The sequence below is a fragment of the Cicer arietinum genome, chromosome 3 (assembly GCF_000331145.2).
Source record: "Cicer arietinum cultivar CDC Frontier isolate Library 1 chromosome 3, Cicar.CDCFrontier_v2.0, whole genome shotgun sequence".
In the NCBI taxonomy this organism is placed as follows: domain Eukaryota; kingdom Viridiplantae; phylum Streptophyta; class Magnoliopsida; order Fabales; family Fabaceae; genus Cicer; species Cicer arietinum.
The window spans coordinates 6,465,731-6,480,535 of NC_021162.2; the positions used below are offsets into that span (position 1 = coordinate 6,465,731).

Consider the following 14,805-nt stretch of genomic DNA (forward strand, 5'->3'; position numbering starts at 1 on the left):
CGGTTTGTTCAAATTAAAATATGCAACAATGCATAGCACCACTATTTGTCAATATTTTGTACTAAATAGTATATCACAGAACAATAGCATTAGTTCAAATTCCGCTATGCTAAAACACCATACCGCCGCTATAGCAACTATTTAACAACACTGATTTAACTTATCCGTAAACATATGTAAGCTTATAACTTATAAGGACTTTTACACAAGGGAAGAACTACAGACTTCTTTTACTAGAGAAGCTTCTATAAGCTAGAAGCCAGTTCAACTTGGGCCTTGATCCTTAAATTCAGGAATCTCAACATTGTTTCTCCTATAGCAACTATTTAACAACACTGATTTAACTTATCCGTAAACATATGTAAGTTTATAACTTATAAGGACTTTTACATAAGGGAAGAACTACAGACTTCTTTTACTAGAGAAGCTTCTATAAGCTAGAAGCCAGTTCAACTTGGGCCTTGATCCTTAAATTCAGGAATCTCAACATTGTTTCTCCTATAGCAACTATTTAACAACACTGATTTAACTTATCCGTAAACATATGTAAGTTTATAACTTATAAGGACTTTTACATAAGGGAAGAACTACAGACTTCTTTTACTAGAGAAGCTTCTATAAGCTAGAAGCCAGTTCAACTTGGGCCTTGATCCTAAAATTCAGGAATCTCAACATTGTTTCTCCTCTATATATATTTATACAACTCTTTGTGAATATACGAGAAAATGTTCAGATTCAAGCGATGCAACCTCGTATCTAAAACTGGATCTTTACACGACACTTTGAACTACAAAGTTGCATGGCATTGTGAAACTTGTGATTGTCTAGTTGTATGAGAATTTATGTTTATATTGAATGCAAAAGAAACAACACCAGCCACCACGTCTTATTTGTATGAAGCAGGGTTGCGTAAATGGTCCCTGCCATGCCAATATACTCGACCATATGTCATGTTTTCGTGATATAAAATGCATAAAATTTCTCATACAAGAATTTGAGTTCCTTTGTGCTTAGGAATTTTACCGTTGTATGCTATTTCTTCGAAATCATGAGTCTCCTTTATGCATATTGGAATGAAGTGAATCATGGCATTTGGCAACCTTGATGATATAGTTCTCACAAATTATAATGATTGGTTGTGACTTAGAGCCTTGAAATAGTAACAGTGGCTCTTCATCTAAATTTATTTATGTTCAACTGTTTTTTTCAGAGAAATCATCACGGGCCTGCAGATAATACTACAGATCCTTCTCGAGCAATTCAAAATGGGTCTGTTCGTGAAAAAAATAACAATGTCTCTCCATCACTGCCAAAAAACATACAGAACTCAATAGATTCTGACCTCTCAACAACTATTGAGAAGGGCCACACTCTTGGTTTGGCCGGAGAAGCAGTTCCCATGACCATGCAAATGCGATTGGACATGTTTGATCCGGTTGTTAGCAGCGGTATAGTGAGCCAACAGATGCCGGAGTTGCCTTTATCTAATGCGGACAAGGACGACTATATTGTTGCAGATAATACATTGAAAGAACAAGAGGAGCTGACAAGTGAAAGTGGATCAGATAGCATCTCAAATGCCTATTCTCAAAGGTGAGTTTCTGTTAGGAACTCGTAATAAGATTGAATATTGTTAGAATTCAGTGTATGTTAGGAGTCCTAGTTAATACAACTTCCTAGACATTGAATGTAATTATTGTTGCATCATTATAAATAGGTGTGTGATATCATTAGACACACAGAAATTACTCATGCTTTTACAAAGAGTAAGAACACTTTTATTGAGCAAATAGAAAAGATTAGGAGAGAAAAACTTTCCTCCACAACTAAGTCACTGCTCTATTCACCAAAAGTTTACAATACTGAGTAATGTCCTTCTATATTCAATAACCTCCCTATTTATTATACTTGATAGTCCCAGCTACCCCATTAACTACTAACTTCCTTAACTACTTATCTCGTATGCTAACAAACTTCTCCTTATCATAATTCTATATTTCAGTTATGTTTGCGAGTTTTTAAGTCATAATGTCTCTTCATAGTTGTATACTGAATATATTTGTTAGGATTCATATATTGAGTGGATACAAATATTCAATGTGATACTTAAGCCGTGAGACTTTCCAATCTAATGGACTAGTCTTTAGTGTTTGGCTCTCCTCATGGGCTTAAGTCATAACAATTAGTAGGATTCCCCAAGTTCTTAGATACTTTATCAATTGGTATGAGCTGGTTTTCGGTGGCTTGGAAAGGGCTACTTATGGAAGGATGATCGGAAAGGCCGAGTAAAGAATCATAAGGTTTCTTCTATCATAAATATGTTGAAGCTTGTCATTCCACATTCAAATCGTATGCTTTGTTGGGTCACCTTTTTACCTGCTCGAGCGTTGTCTCAATTTGTAAGGACATTATCACGGATCAGATTTTATATGACCCATCTGAAAAAATTATTAGAACACCATTTGTGCTGACAATTGGATATGAGATTTGATGCTTGAAACAATAAAAAAAATTGACATAAGAAAATGTTCTTGTTACAGTTGACAATTTGACATTGTTTTCTTTTAACATCTTCCTGTATCATACAACATACAAAATAAGTGGTGCAACAATATGTTTTCTAGAAAATTAAGGGCTATTTACTTTACGTTTTTCTATTTCTATTTCATGCATTTTAAAAATTGATTGAATATTTCTGAAAATTTTAAGAAAAAGTTAAACGTTTTTCATTGTTTGTGGAAATGTGTTCTCTTTAGTCAGCTTTCATCTTCTCTTTATCACTAATTAATAGAAAAATCTACAACCAATGGTCATTCCGGCCGCCTACATACAAAATAGAAAATGAAAATTGAAAAATGTTTTTAGAAAGTAAACGGGCCTAATTCTTTCACATCAATCAATATTATTCAGGCTATTATTGGATGCTGACTGGTTGTTTTTTGTTTAAACAGAATATTGGGTACTCTCACACAAACCCTGCAGTCTTCAGGTGTGGATTTGTCCCAGGCCAGTGTCTCGGTGCAAGTCGATGTTGGTAGACGAACAGATACTAGGTTAACCTCCTCCCCATATGGCTCAAAGGTTTGTTTATACCTTATTTTTTGTCATCCTTGGGAGCCCAGCAAAGTTTATTCAGTTTTTACTTTTTTGTTGCACTTAAGAGATAATTAGATGATCTGATGATGCCAGAATGCATTAAAAAGTGAGAAGGGAGAAAAAATTGTCAATGTATATCCTTTATATTTGGACATGGTCAGTTTAGAGCTAGCTGTCGAAGGCGGCAGTTGAAAAAACTGGTTGAGTTTATTTGAGTAGATCTCATGACATAAGCATATATGTATGTGTTTAGAAAAACTTATAAAAAATAATTTATGATATGATTCATAAACTGTTTTTAGTTTACTCTCATTACATTTATTAGATAGCTTGTGGAAATAGCGTATGCAAAGAGTAACCCCTCGGGGAAGCCTCTTTGTTTTCCATCTGCCTCAAATTATATTTTCAACCAAAACAAAATGTCACAGAATGCAAATTACTTTTCCGCTTGTATATCCAAATACAAATAATTTACTGAAGTTGAATGCTTATCAAATAAACTCTTATAATAAACGCCCCCAAATATATATCACCATTATCTGTTCTAAGGATGGTGAAGGAGTAAAATACCACAATTCAGGCCCTGGTAAAAGAGAAAAGGAGAAATTATTAACATAAATAATACACTATTTTTTTGTTTCAGGGTCATGAAAATCCATTTGCGAGCGATCGAGCAATGGCATGTTCAGGAATTGATTACTTCAGTGAGGATTCTGAACTAAGTCCAAAGAGATTCAGACGAGAAGCAAGCTAGTGTCCTCATGTTCATTTTGTTCCGTTTAAATATTATATTTTTTTCATCTGAGCTGAGGGAAAGTGAGATTGGGTAGATGAGGTTTTTTTTGTCATGCTGGGTAGATCTATAGATAAAATGTATATTTCATGATTCTAGTTTTGAAACAAGGATGTTCTGAAATAAGCATTTGGAAGAGCTTATTAATAGCTTATTTGGGTTTATGACAACCATTTGTGTAAGTACTGAGAAGAATTTATGAAAATATTTTATGCTATATTCATGAGCTGTTTTTGACTTATTGTAATAAATAAGCTTTTCATGATAGCTTATTATAACATCTTATAAAGTATATTGAAAATAGCTTAATATTCCTTCTATTGATTATAGAACCAAGTTATACATAGTAAGTGTTTGTGTGATAAACATTTATTTATTAAATAAATATTTAAATTGTATATACAAATATCAAATTGTTGTATTTGATTGTGCTTCTACTTGTATTTTTCATTTTTGATAGGTAAAAGTCTGCTTGAGACTTTTAAGGCATGTATTGATGATTTCAAGCATGCTATATAATTTCTGGCACCAATGTTGGCTAGTGAAATCTATGTTCATCACTTTGGAGTGTAAATAGAAACTTTGTTTGTATAACTTGTATGATCAAATTTAAATTATAGTGTGATTTAGAAACTTTATTAGAGAAATCAAATCATGTGACCAGTGACAAAACAGGAAGAAAATAAATAAAAAGAAAAATTAAAGATCAGTTTACTTTTTAAAAATGTTTTTTTTTTTTCTTTTTCATTTTTATAAAAATGCATTTATCTTTGTCTTTGCTTATAAAATGAAAGACTCGGAAGTAAACCATTATAATAAAGACAAATTGAAATGCTTTTAAAATACAATGAAAACAAATCTTGATTTTTTTATTTACAAAAATGCAGAAATTGTTGTTCACTTTAAGAGTATTTTATTGCCTTATTAGCAGATAAATTAACACAAAATTTAAAAACTATTTTCACAAAGTAAACAATTTGCATTTTCTGTGAGAAATGATTTTGTTATGTCTAGTTACAAAATATAGAAGAATCAATGTTCATGATGAAAATGTCTATATATCTATATATAACCATTATTCCTGGTTCGCTCATAAAAGAAAGAAAAAATAGAAGAAAGTTTACAGTACCACAGTCCCATTTCTTAGTTCTTTTCAGTCAATAAATGAAAAGGATGAATTACTACTCTCATCAGATACAAAATTGGATTTGAGTTCTCCTCAGTGCTACATAGTAGTTATCCTAGCAAAGAATTCAATCTGAACTAAAACCTACTATTAACTAAGAGGATCATGCAAAGTTACATCAAAATTGATTTGTCAATAAATTAGCATGTATTTGAGACCTTGAGCCAAATTAGCCACAAAAAACCACCTATGTTATTCTATATTGACTCTACTTTTCTCACCCCTAAAGTCACGTCAGAAGTGCACATCCAAAAAGAAAACAGTTTCTGCTGTTCGATGTGTATGTCTGAAATCATGTGTGGTTTTTTTAGTAACGTAGGGAGGAGGTTTCCTGAGTAAGGCCGGATATTAATGGCGTTACTCCTTTCCTCGCCGAAAACTATATCCGGCATGCAGCAGTTGGAAGCAACAACCAATTATGTACATGATTCTGGAGAGTGTGAAACCATTATCAATCGTCAGATGAACCATCAACACATTCTCTTGGATGTCATTTTTCGCCACCCTCGAGCTCTTCTTGATCCTCAAATTGATTTTCTTCTTTGGCGTTTACATCTCCGTCACCTTCATTATTTCCACCACTTTGTCTAAAGAATAAACCAGATAAAGAATCATCCTCATCACCATCATCTTCATTTTCCTTATCTTTCAATTGAGAAATTGGACCAGTGTCCATCCACGCAGGACACTGGTGAGTAACACCTAGTGTTGTCGATACTTGGGAAGATAATTTACTTGAAGAATTCTTTGATGCTTCAAAGGAGGTGTCGTGCCGCGAACAAGAACATTCGGGGACTGGATGAGAGAGAAAGGATAATGGTTTTGATTTACTTGATGCTTCTATTATTCCATCGAGTAATGTTTTTCGCAAATGCCTGCGAACTGATTTTAGCCACGTACGATTTGCTTGATACATGTGGTCACGAATCTCATCTACAAGTTTAGCAGCTTCCTTTCTGTATCAACAGAAGTATGATTGCAAGGTATTAAATAACAAATCTTCTTTGTTTTAACTAGCATCACTTAATCCTCTGTTTTATAATTATTTGTGAATTTTCCTTTATGAAGGATTAATTAATAAAGGACAAGTTTGGGGACAAATAAAGAAATGAAAAACTTAAATAGTGACAAAAAATTTAGAATACTAATGTGATTATGATGTTTCAAAGATAGCTAAATGATCCAAACATTGAGAACTAATGTAGAGGCACATAACTTTGGAGAACAAACTTGAAGGTTTACTTAGCATTACATTCAGGGTTTACTTGGAAATACATGCAAGTTTGTGTTATCTTCCACTAAGTATATAAGAAATGAGATGAAATATTTTGAAACTTTCAAGCTTTTGAAATCCAACTTGTGACTGATTAAGAAAACTTACTGTATGGCGTTTCAAAGTAATTTGCAACGCGAAAAGTTGAACTTAAATGAATTGAAAACATACATAGAAACATCAATCCAGATAAGGTTACTACCTGCACCCCTTTTTATAAGCACCTTTTGCATTTTTCACATTTGTTAAGAAAAATAGGTAGTGTACTCAACATGTAAATTTTGTTTATGAATTTTTATAAACTGCCCTTTTGATGTATGAATGTGTTCGATTCTGACTTTTTTCATCTTCGACGATACTTAGCAATATTAATTGAGGGTATATTTGTAAAAAAATAATAAATGTATCTAGTAATTTTAAATAGAGTTTATATTTAGGGATATATTTTTTTGTCAAAAGACTTATACATACGAATAGAGGTAGTTTTTACCTGTCAGGTCTAAATGTCTTTGATGCAGCTGACTGATATAGCCGATGCCCCATCACTAAGCTAGCAAAATTTGAATGGCCCTTCCCATCACGATCAAATCCAGGGATGAACACATCAGCCTCTACACAAATCAAATAATCAATAGCCTCCCATAGTAATTTATGTGCATTAGTCCTCAGTTCCATAACTGTACTATCAGGTTCATTATCGCTCTCAGCTACCCAACCCCACCAACCCTCTATATTATACGATTTTGGCCGTGCTGGAGGGGGAGGAAGTGGGCGGGGACGTGGACCGGCATTCTTCCAAGCCGCAAGCTTTTTCACTTCTTCAAAAGGCGGTGGTCCAGGAGGTGGATTAACAAGGTTAACCTCTTTTCCATAGATCTTAATCATCTCCCAAGGAGTACTAAGAGAAGTTCTGTCAACAACGTTATCAAACATTGCGTGAAGAGGAATCAATGTTCTTTGACCACCAAAGACTTCTCCTCCAGATACATATATAATTGCATCCTTCGAGTATCCGTAGGCACGCAGAAGAATACCAATCTGCAATACATCAGAATCATAAATCAAATTTTGTTCATTCTTGGCCACTAAGTTAGAGTTTCGAATGACTAGTCCACTAAACCTGATTTTACAAGGACAAAAGCAAAAAAGAGAAAAATTACAGAGATTAAAACCAAAATTTGCTATATTAACAGGGGCTAAACATATATTTAAACTTATAAAAGTAGTATAAAATTGCAACGACAATTCCTGACCAAAGATTCGTGAGTCGCTCCAACCAATTCATTGACGCTGAAAAATTAGCCTTGTCAAGAAGTTTAAAAATACATTTTCTCACCTCCTCAGGCATTAAAGGACAGGATCCATTAAGTCTTGCTTCGGCTGAGTTGACTGAAAGCTTCCCTTTGACGATCCCACGTTTTATCATCCAAGATCTTTTGTGTTGAATGAGTTCGGTATGCACATCCTAGCAAAGAATTAAAAGTCATCATCCAAGTTCAGATATGAAAAAGCTGAGGAGGTTGTTAAGAGAGATAGTTATCATAGATCGAATTATATACCTGGAAAAGTTCGGCACAACCATGATAAGCTAAAGACTCTCTAGTCATGCCAGGATCAAAGGCAATGAACGGACGACTAGGAGCTCGTAACCTATAATTATATCACTATTAAATATTCAGAAACCGAAAGAAGAGGAAAAGGATTATGAAAGAGAAGAAAAAACAAACATAAGATGTGACAATTAATAAGTTTGTCTTGCCTCTGCAAAATCTTAGCGGAAAGTTCCTGGACTTCTTGTCGGAATTGAAGAGCGTGAAAAGAAACTCGGCATCTCAGCCTTTGATATTCTTCAAAATAGGGAGGAAGAATAGCCTGAAAGAGAAACAATAATAATGAATACATATAATAAAGGCACGGTACGGACAAATTTAAACAACCTAAATGGTGTGGCGTGAGTGGAGAATTAGTACACACTCCTTTGGAAAACAATAAACAAATCTGAACAAACTCACTTCTGAATTTGAGTTCTGGTAAGGAAAATTTAAGACAAATTATGGACATAATACATGAAGCATAAGTTGTTCTAACCTGCAAGCATCCACCATTGGAAACAACTAGTTCAACCACTGAATGCTTCTTTAGTACCGGAAGAACATGACGCAAGTAATAAAAAGGCGATGCCGAATGTGGCACTTTAAATACAGGAATCTCCTTCTTTCTCCTAGCACCCTTTAGATATTTCGGAAGAGTTCTCACAACTTTTACATCTTTTGCTAATGAGAATATAAATTGGTCCTCATTATATAAGTACGCAAAACTCTTGAACTGAGAGCTGAACAAAAATAGTTATAAAAAGAAATAATTTAGACTCAGATCAAATCAGACTGAGTTAAATGTATGCTTCTATTATTCCTTGGAAGAACATATAATTAACCTTATCCCTTTGCTGCTTGTTGTTGATTGGATTTCAGGCATTGCTAATGTAGCATTAAGAAGTCTAGAAATCGCAACCACATCGCATATCTGAAAAAATCAGATAATACTGCACTGTCAGTTGAATGTCATTTAAATATTTTATGATAATTTGATACAGAAGCTGAAACAATAACCTCACCGAATTCCTGATCTCATGAAAACCACCTTGTATCCGGACAAAAATAAACCCGTTTGTTTGTGAACCAGGATCTGTTAGGAAAGATATAAATATTTTCTTTTAGATAGATATTAGAAAGAGACATATATAAGGATGATGTAAAGAAACATCTCAGAAAATAAAATAAAATACAATACACATGAAAGTGTTGAGACAAACCAAAATTAGGAAAACAAATAATCATAATGGTCAAACTTTCATTTAGAAGACACTGCATATAGATGTGATGTAGGTGTTGTCTATGTAGCACCAACACTTTAGATTGAAGACATGTCCAATGTCCAACACGTGTTGGTGTCAAACACCGACACATGGTTACATTTAATCACTTTTGTTTTCTTAAATTGTGACTGACTACAGTCAATGTCGTGACTAATATTCATGTTTGTGCCAGTGCTTTATACAGCATTGCATATGCTTACATACATACCTGCTTTATTACTAAAAACATCATCAACAAAATTAACAAAACTCCTAAATCATCTCTTAAATTGAAAATCATTGTTCACGTTAGTCCTTTTGAATCACTTAAATTAGTCTCTACAGTTGTCCCAAAGGAACTAACCAGTGTTGTCGATGGTGGAATCCGAAGGCAAAAAATCCGCCATATAAACACGCCATTGCAGCCTATGACGCTACCATGGCGGGCATTCCTTCACAAATTGCCTATGGTGGTTTTCCAAAACATTGTCCCGGAACGGCAGTGCATGGCCGCCATTTAACCACACTGGAACCAGTGGGATGGAATTTCATTAATTTCAAAGATCAAATTGGCTGAGTCCTAAATTTCAGTGATTAAATTGGTGATTCGCTCAAAATCAACAAGACAGACCTGAGAGCTGGCTACACCTACATGTATCAAACAATGTCACAATCTCCTATCATGAATTTCATAGAAGAAGCATCATAACCTAATAATCCTATTCCTATGTTCATAGTTACAGTGATTCAAAAGAATCTAGAAAACAAAACAAAAAATTCATCCCAAAAATTGCTACAAATAGCTTTTTTCCCTCCATTAAACAGATTAGAATCAAACACTCAAAACTCACTTTGCAAAAAGAAAAATGGAAAATCAAACCTTCCCACCACCAAAAGTTCACATTATTGTCAATAAAGCAGAAGCATAAAATCAAATCCAAAGTTTGATTTAGTAGAATAATAGAAAGGTTTAGCACTAAAATGAAAAGTTGAACTAACCAGAATAATCCCCTCTTGGATTTGAATCAGGATATAAAGATTCAAGACGCTTTACTGGACCCCATAATCTTCTATATGAAGCACTCTGCATCACAAACATTAAAAATAAAAAAATAAAATACATAAAAAATAAAAAAATAAACAAACAAAAAAAAAAGTGTCTAAAATTAAAATCTCAGTAGCTTATAAACTTCAAAGACTTATGAGACAATACAGATCCAAACCAATGGCAATGGACAAAGACAGTGATGTGTTAAATTCCATCACACATAGAAAAACAAAAACAAAAACATTTCATCTGACCAATACCCATCAAAGAAAAATGACAGTGAACGAAACAACTTTGTCATTTTCTGAGGTACAATAATTAAAAGTAAAAAATTTATGAACCCCAGAAAAAAAATATGTGATTTTTTTCAAAGAAAAATCTAGACTTTAAGAAAATTAACACAAAAACAGAAAATGGGTCATAGAAAAAAATTGAAAAAAGTTGAGATCTTTTATTTGTTTACATTAGTGGGAAAATCTGGTTTATCAAAGATGGGTCTCCAAGAGAAGATAGTGATTGACGATTGATAATCTGAAACACCAAGTTCAGTGAATCTAGCAAGTAGAAAGTGTATGAAGATTGAGAAAGCTGATAGAACAATCCCAATTAGACCAACCCATTTCATCTTTGACTTCATTTTTACTTCCCCTTTCATTGAAAACAAAAACTCTTTTTTCTCTCTCTCTCTCTTGAGAGGTTGGTTCAGAACTGAGAACAAAATGAAGAAGAAGTAACTGAGTCAATGAAAAGTGTTTGAAAACAGTGAGATTGAGAAGGCACGTGTTAAAGCATGTCTTCGGTTTTCAATTCATACACTGACCACAAAGAGAGAGAGAGAGAGAGAGAGAGAGAGAGTTTTTTTAGTTGGATATTTAGGACCACACTATATCTTATTAGTTTCTACTTAATATTAATTGATGTACTACTATTTTTTAAGAAATTTTATTATTTTGTTAAGGAAAAATAAATTTAATGAACATATACTAATTTCTATAATTCAGTAAAAAATATATTCCATCATGAAATTTTTTTTATGCATTAAAATAAATTTTATTTATAAGTTTTCTCCATATAAAATTTGTTTTATATATTAAAATATTTTAGTAATAAGGTTTTAGGAAATTAGTAATGTGGCCTCTAAGGAGGTATATTCCTTTTGGACTTGATTACAAACAAAGAATTAATATTTGTTTGACTCGAATATAATTAAATATTATTTAATATATATATATATATATATATATATATTTAATGTTATTTTTTTTTAAAATCATGTTTAAAATAATTGTTTAATATTGTGAAGAATTGTATTTTTATTAGAAGTAAATTAGTAAATGTATTTTATTTTTTATTTAAAATTATAAAACTAAATGCATTTAACTATTTGTATTATCTTTAATAAATGTAAACAAAATATTTTTGTTTATAAATAAGTTTTGTATTTATAAATAAAGATATTAGTGAAAAATATAAGTAATGTGTATCGATATTTAAAATGATACTCTTTTCTATCATTATTATAAATAAAAAAAGTTTAAAACATAAAATAATGATTTTTTTCTTATTTAATGTTAATATTTTTAATAACTTTAATAAAAATTATTTAATGTTGATAGTTGATTGTTTGATATTCAAATAGACAATTTAGTAAATTTAATTTATAACATGAAATTTTTAAAAAATTAATTTTATTTAGCTAAATTTTTTAATAATTGTAAAATTATTTATTTTTGTTTATAATAGTGATTCAATGGAGTATATAATGAATTTAATTTATATACACTGACAGTGTAAATTATTTTACATTGTCAGTCAATCACAACGATTGAATCATTAAAAAGTATAATTTTTATTATAATTACTACAATAATAAATAATTATGATGTGCTCACAATATAAATTTTAGTGTATAATAATTAAACTTATATAATATAAAACGTCAAATATTTTAAAGAAAATACTAATAAATAGCCCAATAATATTTGTTAAAAATACTAATATAGAAAAAAGAAATCTTAAAAATTATTAGCATGACCCATATTCTAATTGCAACCGCATTGTGATACAAGGAATTTTTTTTTATAGTAATATTTGTATTTTCAGTTTTGGTAAAATAATATTATATTTTCAGTTTTACTCTCATGAAACTTTTCAGATTGAAGAGCATCTTCGAAGGGGAAGGTGGAAGATCACCCTGTGTGAATGTTTGTAGGTACGAACCAAAGAGCAAGGAGCAGATGAAAAAATATAAATGAAATATTTTATTTTTCCTGACTTTTTATCGGACAAATGAATGTCAACCTTTTCAACAAATAAATAATTATAATTAATGTCGACTATTTCAGTAATAATTTTGTGTGCACAATTATGATAAATATTAATTTTCGAAAAAGGATGAGTCTATCATACTAATTTGTTTAATTTTTTTTGGGTGGGATTGAAGTTCCAGACTTTATTTAATCTGTTAAAAAAATGAGATAGTACAAAGTGGGTCAGTTGATTTGTCAGATCAAATAAAAAATATCTTTATTTATTTAAATTTGTTTTTTACTCAACTATTTTTCTCTATCACATTATTATATTTAAATTTAGAGATTTACAATGTGTAATGATTATTTGATTAGGTTGAAATCCATTAGATTGATTTTAAAGTTTTTGGCTTAATTGTATTTTTGGTTCTTCTATTATAGGTGAAAATTGAAAGTAGTCCTTTCATTTTATTTGTCCCCAGTTTTAATCCCCAAACAGAATTTGAGTCTAAATTACTATGAGTTGTCATTTTTTTAATGACGTGTCAATAAAAGGGTGACGTGGCAGACGCTTATGTGGAATAAACTCATTATTATATTATTTTTAATTAAAAAATATAATTGATATTTTTAAAAACCATTATTATAATTGTGACAATATTTTTAAAAATACAATTTAATTATTAAAATTAAGTTAAAAGAAAAAACACCTAAAATCATGAACCCTAAACAAATCAAAATCAAAAACATTCACTCATGAACCCTAAAATCATTCTGGATTTCTTCCTCCTTAACAACACGATCAACATGAGTGAATATTTTTAATTAAAAAATGAGATCAATATTTTTAATTAAATAAATTGGACTGTACTAATTTACAGCGATTAAACTATGCATTAGGAACTACTATGAGATTTGACAGATGAAATCGATTGCGCAGAGACAGATGCAGTAGGGCTGTTAAGGTCCTTCTCCCCGTTTATTTCCTTTGGTCTTCCACTTAATCTTTCCATAGCATCTTGACATATTTCATTGAACCACTCATCTTCAGGCAGTTCCCTGGAAACAAAAGATATATCAGACTCTTAAAGAGAGAGTAAATGTGTTCAAAGCCACAATTTTCAATGGAAAAAATTGCTAACACAATTGGCTAGAACAAAATTGCAGAGCCTACCTGTATGGATCCATCCCTGTAGCAAAAAATGCCGCCATTGCCTTCGTTATAATTTCATTGACAATTCGTTGCAAATTCCTTGACAAATAGCGACCATTGGAGGCAAAACACACAACAAACTTCATATCCAAATAGAATGATTTTAGGGTTCATGAGTGAATATTTTTTATTTTGATTTGTTTAGGGTTCATGATTTTATGTGTTTTTTCTTTTAACTTAATTTTAATAATTAAATTGTATTTTTAAAAATATTGTCACAATTATAATAATAATTTTTAAAAATATAAATTATATTTTTTAATCAGAAATAATATAATAATGAGTTTATTCCACATAAGCGTATGTCACGTCACCCTTTATTGACACGTCATTAAAAAAATGACAACTCATAGTGATTTGGACTCAAATTCTGTTTGGGGGACTAAAACTAGGGACAAACAAAATGAGGGGACTACTTTCAATTTTCACCTATAATAGGGGGACCAAAAGTGAAATTAAGCCAAAGTTTTTTTTATAAGATTAACTCGTCTAAAAAATTTATATTTTTTTATTTAGCTAAATACCACATGTGATCTCTTAATTTAATTTTCGTTAATGTTTTAGTTTTTTATTTTTTTTTTCAGTTTGATACTTTATTTTAATTTTAAGTGACAATTTGATTTTTTATATTTTAAAATATCAACAATGTTATCTTTTTTATTATAAAAATTCAAAAAAATCATTAAAGTTTTCAAACAAAACCCATAAAATTAATTATATTCTTCAATAGAATACAAATTTCATCAAATTTGTAACTCAAATCTTGAAATAAGTTCATATTTTCATTCTTTATTTGATGTTGTTAGAGATGAAAATATGAGTTTATTTAAAGATTTAGTTACGAATTTGATTAAATATGCATTATATTGAGAATGATAATTAATTTTATGGATTTTGTTTGAAATTTTTTATGAATTTTTTGAATTTTTGCAAAAAAAAAAAAGAATAACATCGTTACATTTTAAAATATAAAAGATCAAATTATCACTTAAAATTAAAATAAAGAACCAAATCGGGAAGAAAAAAAAATAAATGACTAAAACGTTAACTGAAAATAAGTTAAGGGACCACAAGTGCTATTTAGCCTTTTTAT

The 14,805-nt window shown here is 30.9% G+C and overlaps 2 protein-coding genes across 5 annotated transcripts in view; one reads left to right on the forward strand and one right to left on the reverse strand.

Moving 5' to 3' along the window:
- LOC101502720 (transcription factor BIM2-like) overlaps positions 1–4,106 on the forward strand; it is a 6,059-nt gene extending 1,953 nt beyond the window's left edge. For both annotated transcript variants that reach the window (XM_004491888.4, XM_004491889.4), the window contains exons 5-7: positions 1,211–1,593; positions 2,952–3,081; positions 3,740–4,106. In XM_004491888.4, the coding sequence (XP_004491945.1) occupies positions 1,211–1,593; positions 2,952–3,081; positions 3,740–3,850 (624 nt within the window). In that variant the 3' untranslated portion in view covers positions 3,851–4,106. The remainder of the gene's footprint in view (positions 1–1,210; positions 1,594–2,951; positions 3,082–3,739) is intronic.
- An 821-nt stretch (positions 4,107–4,927) lies between these two features.
- LOC101503267 (O-fucosyltransferase 27) lies at positions 4,928–11,087 on the reverse strand. Of its 3 annotated transcripts, none has more exons than XM_004491890.4 (10): positions 10,714–11,087; positions 10,202–10,286; positions 8,963–9,033; positions 8,783–8,871; positions 8,437–8,680; positions 8,108–8,220; positions 7,908–7,998; positions 7,685–7,813; positions 6,839–7,386; positions 4,928–6,031 (listed from the first exon to the last, which is right to left on the reverse strand). In XM_004491890.4, exons 1-10 carry the CDS (start codon positions 10,903–10,905, stop codon positions 5,566–5,568), a joined length of 2,028 nt encoding a protein of 675 aa, XP_004491947.1. In that variant the 5' UTR covers positions 10,906–11,087; the 3' UTR covers positions 4,928–5,565. The 3 variants fall into 3 exon arrangements, with proteins under 3 accessions (XP_004491947.1, XP_027188827.1, XP_027188828.1); XM_027333026.2 differs by lacking the exon at positions 10,714–11,087 and adding an exon at positions 9,567–9,850 and having other exon boundaries at positions 10,202–10,280; XM_027333027.2 differs by lacking the exons at positions 10,202–10,286; positions 10,714–11,087 and having other exon boundaries at positions 8,958–9,034.
- Between the last annotated feature and the right edge of the window lie 3,718 nt (positions 11,088–14,805).